At 40.2% G+C, this 12,102-nt stretch overlaps 1 protein-coding gene across 5 annotated transcripts in view; it reads right to left on the bottom strand.

The window, feature by feature from the left end:
• The window catches only part of PDE4D (phosphodiesterase 4D), a 1,264,832-nt gene that overhangs the window by 190,148 nt on the left and 1,062,582 nt on the right, over nt 1–12,102 (bottom strand). For all 5 annotated transcript variants that reach the window (XM_018065509.1, XM_018065510.1, XM_005694677.3 and 2 more), the window contains 2 exons: nt 7,412–7,485; nt 1,881–1,930 (listed from right to left, as the gene is read on the bottom strand). In XM_018065509.1, coding sequence (XP_017920998.1) covers nt 1,881–1,930; nt 7,412–7,485 — 124 coding nt within the window. The remainder of the gene's footprint in view (nt 1–1,880; nt 1,931–7,411; nt 7,486–12,102) is intronic.

The following is a 12,102-nucleotide window of genomic DNA, read 5'->3' as shown; positions in this document are numbered from 1 at the left end:
CTATTGTGCTTTGTGATGAATACAGCTGTCTGAAGCACTTAATGACAGTTAATACTTAATGACAGTTAATTAGTCTCCTTTCATAGATATTTCTATAGCCCACAGCCCCAGGTCAAGATCATGTGGGTACAAATGAGGCCACATTAACCTGGATACCCAGATATCCATGACCCACAGTTCTCCCTGGTATTGCTCTTGGTTTTAGTACTAAGTGAAAACATTTGGGAGCTTCTGTGGGGCTTCCCACATGTATTTAGGACCGCTTCTGTGCCTCCTGAGCGGACTACTCTCTTTTTAGTGCCAGATGCCTGCCATGATGGTCAGTTAGCTGCCCTGACCACGCAGCACCGCCCACTTCTTGGTGGACACAGTCTTCCACTGGTACCTGCAGCTGCTCTTCTGGGAGGATGCTCTGTGGAGCTGGCTCATATGGAACCGCAAGCTACAGGAGCTTTCAGGGACCAAAATAGCACTGAGTCCTGTACAAACTGCGATGTCAGCTGTCTCGCTTATTGCAAAGCGAGGTGAAGGGGGCTCAGGTCTAACACTGGGAGCAAGGCTGGGAACCAGGTTTCATGTGGTGTCTCCCATTAGATGCACCAGGTACGTTTGGGCTGTCTTATATTGCGGTCTCTGAAGAAGAAATTTCTTACTCAAAGAACTTACTTTAATGTATAGGAATTTCAATTATTGTTCATCTCTTGACCAATGGCAAGAAGAAAACAGGTAAGCCAGACAGAGACTATGGAATGCCAGCTGAAAATCATCACCAATAAGATCTTGAAAGATAAACATGGTAAAGACAACCAATAATGCAACAGTCAATGGAACGCAAGTCTATTTGAAAGACATTCAGGAAAGACCAACATTAACAACTATTCCAGAATCACTTTGATGTGGTGACCACAAATGAGCCCAATTGAAAGGTCCTGATTGGACATGATGAAGTTCACTTTCAAGCAAAGTATAGTCACTAATAACGTAATAATGAGCTCCTCTGCATGTTATGAGCTGGACTCCAAGGAAGACACTTGAATCAAGTGAAGTGTGGGTCTAGTTTGGAGAATATGTTAATTGTCTTCTGGTAATAATTTTAGAAAACATAGGTTTTCTTCTCCAGACAATTATTTTAATGAATCAATTGGAGTTTCAAGCAATGATTAAATGAGTTCAAATGTGGTTTCAGGTTCAGCAAAATGAGATCATTTGCTCTGTTTTTGGATCAGCTGAGGTCAAGCCCCATGTCTAAAATAGACTAATAGGAATGGGAGTAATCTTACTCTTCTGCCCTTTACACCCTTCATCCTTCCATCCACTTCTCTTCCCCAAACATCCGTTCTTTTGATCTCATTGAACTTTCAGCTATTATATAATTACTGCTTCTCTCCTCTCCCAAATTGAATTTAATTTCAACTCTGTGGGTCCAAAGTGGGAGTATTAGAATGGCGTTCCTTCCTACACACAACTGGGGTATTGATTAAACAAGAAGGTAACTTTTATTTATGTTTTGACTTTCATTAAACCAAACTAGCGTATATTAACAATATGATGATAACACAAGCTCAGAAACAACATGTTCAACACTTTTAAGGTAATGCTACCTCTCAAGGTATGAATGAGCAACGCTCAACTGAGTAGGAGTACAAATTTAACTGTTGTTCTTTTTTTTTTTAAAGGCACATTAGTTAAGTTTTACCAATAGCTTAAAATGGACAGCTTGTGAGATCAAGGAGAGAAATGATATGTTAAAGAGGAAAGGATTAATTTCTTAAATACTTTAAAACTGCAGGAAAAATTGGTACTATAATAATTAGGTGGAATCTTGGAAAATATGCTTTTTTTCTAGACGTGAAAAGAATAATCTCCCAGATCTTTCTTACCTGTTAGGGTGGCTTTGTTGATGGATGGTTGGTTGCACATGGGTGATCTTCTGACAAAGAGAGAAAAACACAGAGTGGTAAATATGTGATATTTTGTTGGTTTCAGGACTCTCTGAGTCATTTCAAATACACCATTTAAATGTAAGGATTATTTTTAAGTTAGGATAAGCAAATGAAGATTTTTTTCGTGCTAGCCAGTCTAATTCCTATGCACCCTTTGTACTATAGTTCAGATCAAAAAAAAAAAAAAAAAGAAAGCTAAATCTCATTGTGATAGACTTTGGGGTAAATAAAGCTGATGTAAATGTCACAGAGACAGGAGAGAAGAGGAAGTCTTTATTGACTGACCATATTCAATTAAGCAAAGGCTTACAGAGCAAACACTGACTTTCTGAACTTGAAAAAGCAGTGAGTCTACAACTGGTTTCTCTAATGCAATGTTACAAAACTTTTCTTTTTGCACATCTTGACATGATTACCTATACATTATCAGAAGTGAATGATTCCTTGTAAACTATATTATACTTAGAGAACCTGCTTCAACTTTTTCCTATTTTCCTATATTAAGAAACGTCTCTGATACATTTGTTAGAGAGGTATATTAACAACTGGCCCAAATAGATGCTGTTGAGATTTTAGAAACACTATAAGGGTACTTAAGTCAATCCTGTTTAGTAGTCTCTAATTTTTCAGATGTTGGTGAAGTTTCACAAGATGATTATAAAGCCTTTGGGGTAAAAAAAAAAAAAAAAAAGAAATGCCATATGATTAATCTGTATTCCCTGCAGAGCCCAGTACAGTGTATTCAGTGTTTAGTCAATTATGTTGAAGAAAATATCACTTATGGAATCTTAAATTTTGTTGAAATGTAATTTTATAAAGGTGTTATGACTCTGTGATGGCCTAGAGGGGTGGGGGTGTGTGGCAGGAAGGCTAAAGAGAGAGGGGATACACACACAAACACACACACACACACTTATGACTGATCCCTGTTGTATGGCAGAAATCAACACAACACTGTAAAGCAATTATTCTCCAATTTAAAAAAAAATGAAGTTACTACAATTGAAAGCTCTTAAAATATAGTGATATTTAAAACATTTTATAAAATAGATACATTCAAAGATGTCTCAAAAGTGTTCGTTTTCATTTTGGGGGTTGTTTTGGTAGTACCAGTAGTGGCTAACCCTTAATAAGGGCTTAATGCGTGTCTGACATTTTGCTAAATGAGCACTTTAGATGGATGATCTCATTTAATCCTTACAATAAAGCTAAAGGAAGACAGTTTCATTGTTCCCATTTTATCAATGAGGAAAACACAAGCTTTGGGAATTTAAATGGCTTCTTCAAAGTAAGAAAGCTGAGATTGGTGATGCCAGGGCCCCATGCTCTACTCTGTCGCCTTATTTTTGGGGCAGCTTTTTTAGGCAACCTCTGCAGATGGCAGGTTTGTGCGGAGCCTTGGTCCAATCTGCCTTTCTGAGACGAAAGATCTCCTAGCAGGGCTGGGAGGTACACGGGGAAAGCAGTCTGGTACTTTTTAAATTCCCACTGCCTGGGTTCCAGTCAGCATCTGACTCTGTTTCATTGCTCTTAACTTTACTGGTTATCAGTTTGGGATTGAAATTTTGCATTCATTTGATTGAAAATGCACCAAAGTTAACTTCTGAGTCATTTTAGTTTTTATTATGAAACTTAATTAATGCTTCATTAAAAAGAAAGTTTAATGCTTAAAAATGCTACTTTGAAATAGTTCTGGTCTATATACCAATAGTCATCTACTTGCTGAGAGTTTATTATTCAAATCATTCATATAATGATTGGGCTTCCCTGGTGGCTCAGCGGTAAAGAATCCACCTGCTAATGCAGGAGACACAGGAGTTGCAGGTTCAATCCCTGAGTCAGGAAGGTCCCTGGAGAAGGAAATGGCAACCCACTGCAGTATTCTTGCCTGGGAAATCCCATGGACAGAAGAGCCTGGTGGGCTACAGTCCATGGGGTCCCAAAGAGTTGGATACAACTTAGCGCCTGAGGACAGGCACATATAATGATTACTCGTTTTTAGTCCTTTCTTTGTGAAAATTTAGAAAGTACTGATTTTTTCTGGAAAAGGTATCAAAGAAATATTTTCTAAAACTTTTCTATAGTTTTGAAAACCAAATCATGGGCTTGTTCCTTATTATCTTCTTTTGATATCAACCCTACAACTGGCACTTGGGAACTTGATATTTCAACAAGTAACAACAGCAGAAAATATTAATCACTTGATCTACAGCTACAGTGATAAGTCATTTAACAAAGAATGAGCCAGAACTCACTTCTGGAATGGAAAATCTCAAGGGCAAGGAAGAGCAGGGGACAGGAACTAGCAGCAAGTTAACAAAAGTCAGCTGTGAGCAAGTGAGGGTCTGCAGGGGTCAGGGCTTCAGATATATCCTTCCAAACTCATTTCTTATAGGATTCAGAAATGGTGGATTATGCAAGCTAGCGCAGTGAAAGTCTCTCAGTTATGTCCAACTCTTTATGACCCCATGGATTGTAGCCCACCAGGCTACTCTGTCCATGGAATTCTCCAGGCAAGAATATTGGAGTGGGTACCCATTCCCTTCTCCAGAGGATCTTCCCAACCCAGGGATTGAACCCGGGTCTCCTGCATTGCAGGCAGATTCTTTACCAGCTGAGATACCAGTGAAGTCCCTTGCATATACCTTTCACAAAATCCAAGGATGGGCTTGGGAGTGTTCTAGTGGCATTGTGAGTACCCAGTGGGAAATTATGGTTCCCTCAACTCATGATGTGATGAACCATTTTGCCATATCCATTTTGCTATCACTGAATAGAATAGAGTTTAGTGTGTAGATTGAGTCCTACTATTCTGATACCTGAGAAGGCTGATTGGGTTTGAAGCCATAAAGAAGGTACAAATCTGTTCAATCAAAAGAGAGACTACAAATACCTTTGTGCTCATGTCTGACTCTCTGCTACCATGTGGACTGCACCCTGCCAGGCTCCTCTGTCCACGGAATTTTCCAGTAAAGAATACTGGAGTGGGTAGTCATGTCCTACTCCAGAGATCTTCCAGACCAAGGGATCAAACCTATGGCTCCTGTGTCTCTTGCATTTGCAGGCAGATTCTTTACCACTAAGCCACCTGGGAAGCCCAGAAAAACAAGTCTACCAGATAATACTGGTATTATTTAGACTTCACCCAGGGCACTATAAGGCAGGTCAAGTTCAGGCAGAAATTATGTTTTTCTACCTTCCTCTTAGCTGCTCTTTTCCATTTTAATCTGCTTTGCCCTTGTGAGTCAGTTGAAAACCTTTGTCTCATATAGAAGAAGCCTCAGATCATCTCTCTGGGGACAGAAAGACTAGCCTGATGCCGTCATCCCTGCTGAACAACTGTCTGCCTGCCCACAGGTACAGACGCTGCTACTCAAATGACCAAGGCCAAAGGAAGCGTAAAAGGAATTAGTTACAAAGTTTTTGTTCACCTTCCAAAGACAAAAATCTCAATTTACTGGACAAAAATTGAGGTTGACAAGTTTAGAAGGGACACCAGTAACTTCATTTCTCCTGCAGAGCTGCGACTTTCCAAAGAGAAGTTCATGGAACCTGGGAGCTGCCAAATGCCAAAAGCACCAAGGAGGCCACTGAACACGGAAGACATGTTTGGCAATGAACAGGCAGCTCGAAACATACCCTTAGGTTTCCCAAGCTGGATTTCTGTGTCACCCTTCCAGCCGTCAAGCACGTGCAGAGTGACTGTGCTGGGTATTACACTAGGCACTGGGAATTCAAAATGAACTAGATACAACCTCTGCTTTCTGGGACCTGAAATTCTTAAGCAGCATTCAGACAAGAGAACAGGCAACTGGAATACTGAGAGGAATGTGCTAAAATAGGGGTGAAGGACAGAATGTAATCAGAAGGTGATGGATAGGCACACCACCCAGGCTGGGTCCTGTGGGTGTGGATGCACGAGGGGTCTTACTTAGAGATAGTACCCCAAATGAAATTACATTTTAAGTTGTAACCTAAAAAATGAATTACAGTTAGCCCAGTGGATGAAGAGGGGAAGAGGGAGGTGAGAAATGCTTAGGAGCGATAGGACTGCAAAATTTCATTACTTGCAAAATGTGAAAGTCAACTGAACCTTCTGAGTTCCATTCCAATTATTTGCATTGTGGCATTTATACTGATTTTTTAATTTAAACCTTGTTTTGTCATAGAAAATATGGGTATAATGGCCAGAAATTTTTTTAATCACAGGGAAAGTGAATTTGGGAGGTGGATTCTGCTATTATGGGATGGAAAGTTTAGATTTTTGTGTGTGTGTTCTTTAAGAAGTAGTAATTACAACAAAATTTATATGCATAGATAAGTTCAAACACATTTTTATTCACTTTCCTCTTAATATTGATTTAAGGAATTTTTTTCCTCGAAAATTCTTTAGAGTTGATATTTTAATGATAATGTATTATTCATAATGTTGCTGTTTAGTTGCTATATCGTGTCCATGGACAGCAGCCCACCAGGCTCCTTTGTCCTGGGATTTCCCAGGCAAGAATACTGGAGTGGGTTGCAGAGGATCTTCCAGACCCAGGGATCGAACCTTGGCAGGTGGATTCTTTAGCACTGAGCCACCTGGGAAGCCCTCATTATTCATAATAGGTTAGCACAAAAATGGAATGCAAATAACTAATCAGTTTTCCATTTAATCTTGGAAAATTAATTTTCTCTTTTTTCATTTCCCATCTTTATTAGAACCCCCGAGTTATAGTTATTTTCCTTCTCATCTTTCTCTCTTTCAAATACTTCCTTCCCCTGTTATCCCATAAATCCCAATTTTGTTAACTGCTGATCCAAGTCAGTAACAGCAGGAGAATTAGAGATCTTCCCTGTGATATGAGTCTTCCCTCATGGTTCAGACACTAAAGGATCTGCCTGAAATGCGGGAGACCTGGGTTCAATCCCTGGGTCAGGAAGATCCCCTGGAGAAGGAACTAGCAACCCATTCCGGTATTCTTGCCTGGAGAATACCATGGACAGAGGAGCCTGGAGGGCTGCAGTCCACGGAGTTGCAAGGAGTCGGACATGACTGAGAGACTAACACACACACCTGTGATATGAGGCTTCCCCAAGTAACGGTTGTGCTAGAATTAAGAGGATGCCTTTGGGTTAACTTCAAGTCTTGATGACATTATTTGTCAATGGTTAATTTATGAAGTAAGCCTAACTATAAAGTTACCCTGTGTGTAAATGACTAGGCAGAGGACTGATCATGCCAGGGGATCTCTGACAGATGGAATCACCATATTTATTTGTCATCCTGATTCATTTCTGATATGAGAACCATCACTCCAAAGTATTTATAGTAAATTAACAGGACTTCATATGACTTAGTGTAAATGGTTAGACACCATGGCAATGATTCAGAGAAATCTAATATATTGCCTCAAGCTCAATCAAACTGAGAAAACACTATTTAAAAGGTTGGCTGGAAGGAGGGGGTAAAAAGAATAACTTACTTGCTAGGTGCTCGGTCTTGCAAATTAGTCAATGCAGCAAAGTTGTTTCGTACAGTTCTCAGGCTGGCCAAGACCTACAAGAAAAAAGGATTACTTAAACTTCTTGAAATAAGGCCCTCTTTAATGCAATATGAAACAGTTTGGTGACTTTTAAAAACAGTTTGCTAAAGGAAAGTTTAATGTTGCTTGCAGCTTAGCTTCATATTGTACTGAAGAATCTCCCAGCAACTGGTGAAGGTGACATGGATCTATTTGAAATCCAGAGAGGCCAGACAGGGATTTTCCAGATATGTGTCCACACTGTCTATGAATATGGTGACATTAGCAGCAGTTTTCATAGTATTGCTGGATTCCCCAGTCAGTAAAACAGTATAACAGGAAATATATATAGAGAGGGCTGCTGTTGCATCTTATAAAAATTTGAAATTGCATCATGTAAAATATTAAGGCTCACTTTAGGTAAAAAAAATGTAAAACAAAATTATCCTCAGTATCTTCACCAAGAAAGCTACAGTCTTGAAGTCAGCAAATGAAGTATACTTTAAATTGTTTTCTCACCTTTACCACACAGCTATTCTAGTAAACAGAGATTCTTTTCTTCATTAAGGTTATCTGAATCATGAATTATAAAGTCTCAAGCAAAAAGGGACTGCCCTGGATGCGTACAGTGTCTGGCCCACACAAGATACTCAAGACAAATTTGTTGGATAAATGAGTACATGGACACAAACATATCCACGTACCAGCGGGTCCCACTGTCTCTAACAACTCTTCCTTTTTCTACTTGTAGTGAAACTATAAAGTGGCAAAAGAATCTAAAGACCAGGAGAGAGAAGTGACAAGAATACTGTGTCTCCATCTACCCCCCTCACTTTCTCCTAGAATGGACAAGTCTCCCCAGGGTGGAGTCTATATTAGCTGAGATTATGGGTCACCTGGGTGACAACCAGCATGTTAAGTTTATCTAGAATGTCTATTTCAGATGTCTCATTAGGTACCATATAACAACCCAGGTTGCCTGGCTCTCTTACATAGTCAATGTGTGAACTTTTAAAATTCTATCATCTCTTTGACCCTAAGTTTCTCATCTATAAACCAATATAGTAATGTCTGGACTTCCCTGATGGCTCAGATGGTAAAGAGCCTGCCTGCAATGCAGGAGACCCATGTTCGATCCCTGGATCAGGAAGATCCCCTGGAGAAGGGAATGGCAACCCACTCCGATATTCCTGCCTGGAGAATTCCATGGGCAGAGGAGCCTGGAGGGCTACAGTCCATGGAATTACAGAGAGTTGGACATGACTGAGTGACCAACAGGTTTTATAGTAACATCTGGGCTTTCCAGGTGGCTCAGTGGGTAAAGAACCTGCGTGCAATGCAGGAAACACAGGCGATACAGGTTTGGTTCCTGGGCTGGGAAGATCTGCTGGAGGAGGGCATATCAACCCACTCCAGTATTCTTGCCTGGAGAATTCCATGGACAGAGGAGCCTAGTGGGCTACAGTTCATGGATCGCAGAGTCGGATATGACTGAAGTGACTGAACACATGCATGCATAGTAACATCTACCTCAAGGGTTGCCGTGAAAATGAAGTGACATGGCAGGTTAGGTGCCAAGAACAATGCTTGGCAAGCAGAAGGCACTCAGTGACTATTAGCCCATTATGGTGACAGTCTATGTAATGATTTGTTGTGTGCATAGGAAACTTATATAAGGCCCATCACTGACAATACACTGTCAGGGTGGGAGGGGCAAATTTTTTATAATTGCTCCAACAGTTCCAGAACTGTTTCCAGAATTTTGTCATTTGGCACTGACCTAGACTAAAGTCAGTCTAAATTTTAGGACAAAAATATCTCAGATATTTTTGAAACTGGCATTAATTCTTGTAAGTCACTGGGAAACTGTTTATGCCCTGGGACAGTGACTTCCCAGGTGGCTCAGTGGTAAAGAATCTGCCTGCCTGCGGAGACTTAGGAGATGAGAGTTCGATCCCTGGGTCAGGAAGATCCCCTGGAGAAGGAAATGACAACCCACTCCAGTATTCTTGCCGGGAAAATCCCATGGGCAGAGATACTTGGCCGGCTACAGTCCATGAGGTCCCAGAGTCGGACATGAGTGAGCATGCACAGGGAGTGACCTACAGCTTTAGGGGTTAATGATGTTTCCTAAGGTGCCAATCACAATGAACTCAGTCACTGGAAAAATCTGGCTCACTATTGCGTATAAACAGCTCACAGTGCCGAAAGGTCATGCTGCCTATGACGAAGTATTCAGATGGCCAACTGCTGACATCAAACCATGATGTCTTTTATTAGGCATGAAATCTTGAATGATGCAGAAAGAATTCTGACAAATGATCCACTGTCATTAAACCATGCAGGCTAAATTTATGCTTGAAGAATTGAATATCAAATACACTAATAAAGCATTTTGAGTAAGATTATTATACCCCCCTCCGGTTGATCCTTGTTCTAGGCAAAATGTTAACTTCAGAATTCTGAGAACTTCATTTTTAATAAGTTACAGTAAGTACACTGCATCTGACAGCTGGACAAGTAGAAATAGTATCACGGGTAATTCATATTCTATGCTCACTTGAAAGCAAGAATTACTTCATGAAAGACATATTCTACTTGTTTTTCTATGTAAAGATTTTTGCCTTTGTTATAATAAAGATATTAAATTAGATAATTTTATTGTTTAATTTAATTTTTAAATTTTGTATTTATTTTTGCATAATCTGTATCTTCACGTGGTACAAAGTTTAAACAAAAGTAAACTGTCTCCTTCTCAGTAACAAAGATAAAAATCAAATTATTTCTGAGAGAAGGCAGATAGATGGACTCTGGGAGGGACACTCAGGGCATTAAAATATTGGCACTGTTCTATTTCTTAAACTGCTGATTTTTATTCTTGTATTTTAGAAAGTCACTAGATAATTTCTCTTATATGGGTGAAATATTTCAAAATAAAAAGTGAAGAAAGAAATTTCCTTTTTAGCCCCTCCCCCATTCAGTTGCCTGTCCCCTCTTCTCACTGACTTTATTTTTAATTTATTTTTTAATTAGAGTATAATTGCTTTACAATGTTGTGCTAGTTTCTGCTGTACAACAAGGTGAATCAGCTCTAAGTATACACATATCCCCTCCTTGTTCAGCCTCCTCCCACCTACCCATGCCACCCTTCTAGATCATTATAGAACATGAGCTGGGCTCCCTATGCTATACATCAGCTTCTCACTAGTGATTTATATTATACACGGTAGTATATATATGTCATTCGTTGACTTCTAGATTGTCTCCTAAATTTCACTTTTACAAACACTGCCAGTAAAAAACCTGGTAGCTATATCATTCCCCATGGGTGCAAGTATTACATTATTTTTCTTGTAGTAAGACAAACAGCAGGGCAGATAGCAGGGCAGAAAGCAAAGAACTAAAGAGCCTCTTGATGAAAGTGAAAGAGGAGAGTGAAAAAGTTGGCTTAAAACTCAACATTCAGAAAACTAAGATCATGGCATCTGGTTGCCTCACTTCACGGCAAATAGATGGGGAAACAGTAGAAACAGTGACAGCCTTTATTTTGGGGGGCTCCAAATTCATTGCAGATGGTGACTGCAGCCATGAAATTAAAGATGCTTGCTCCTTGGAAGAAAAGTTATGACCAATCTAGACAGCATATTAAAATACTTTGCCAACAAAGGTCCGTCTAGTCAAAGCTATGGTTTCTCCAGTAGTCATGTATGGATGTGAGAGTTGGGCTATAAAGAAAGCTGAGTGCTGAAGAATTGATGTTTTTGAACTGTGGTGCTGGAGAAGACTCTTGAGAGTCCCTCGGACAGCAAGGAGATCCGACCAGTCCATCCTAAAGAAAATCAGTCCTGAATATTCACTGGAAGGACTTATGCTGAAGCTGAAACTCCAATAGTTTGGCCACCTGATGCGAAGAACTGACTCATTTGTAAAGACCCTGATGCTGGGAAAGACTGAAGGTGGGAGGAGAAGGGGGACGACAGAGGATGAGATGGTTGGATGGCATCACCGACTCAATGGACATGAGTGAGTAAACTCTGGGAGTTGGTGATGCACAGGGAAGCCTGGCTTGCTGCAGTCCATGGAGTCGCAGAGTCAGACACAACTGAGCGACTGAACTGGACTGAACTGAGGGCAAATAACATTTCATAATGTTGTATTAAGCATTAACTATTATCTTCTGCATCATGACATTCATGATACCACCGGAAGTGTAAATAGAAGTGCCAATCAAATGTTACAATGGGTGTTACCCTGGGCCAAGTTCAGTGATACTGGGTGACACAACCCAAAGGCACTGTGTTAGACTTCTCCGTTGCTCACTGGCATTGGAGAACACAAAGAGAGGAGCATCTGCTACTGCAGGTTATAGGGGAAGAGCCAGAGACAGTTTCACACGAGCCCCTGAGCTAGGGTTTAATTATTCTTCACTTCTGTTACAGCGCAGCTCTCATGCCCCTTGAATTCAAACCTTTAAGAGCTGTAGTCAGAGCTCTAACACTCCGATAGTTTTCATCAGTCTTTAATGATTACTAACCAAAAGGTCGCTGAGGTTTTTTCTCCCACATTAACAGATCAATGGTTACAAAATTAGGGTCATTTCTTTTTCTTCTGCCCCTCCAAGCAAAAGCATAATGATTCAAGGTCAAAATACA

The sequence above is a fragment of the Capra hircus genome, chromosome 20, assembly GCF_001704415.2.
Source record: "Capra hircus breed San Clemente chromosome 20, ASM170441v1, whole genome shotgun sequence".
In the NCBI taxonomy this organism is placed as follows: domain Eukaryota; kingdom Metazoa; phylum Chordata; class Mammalia; order Artiodactyla; family Bovidae; genus Capra; species Capra hircus.
Note: the sequence above shows the minus strand (reverse complement) of the source record. Positions and strands in the feature narration are given on the sequence as shown.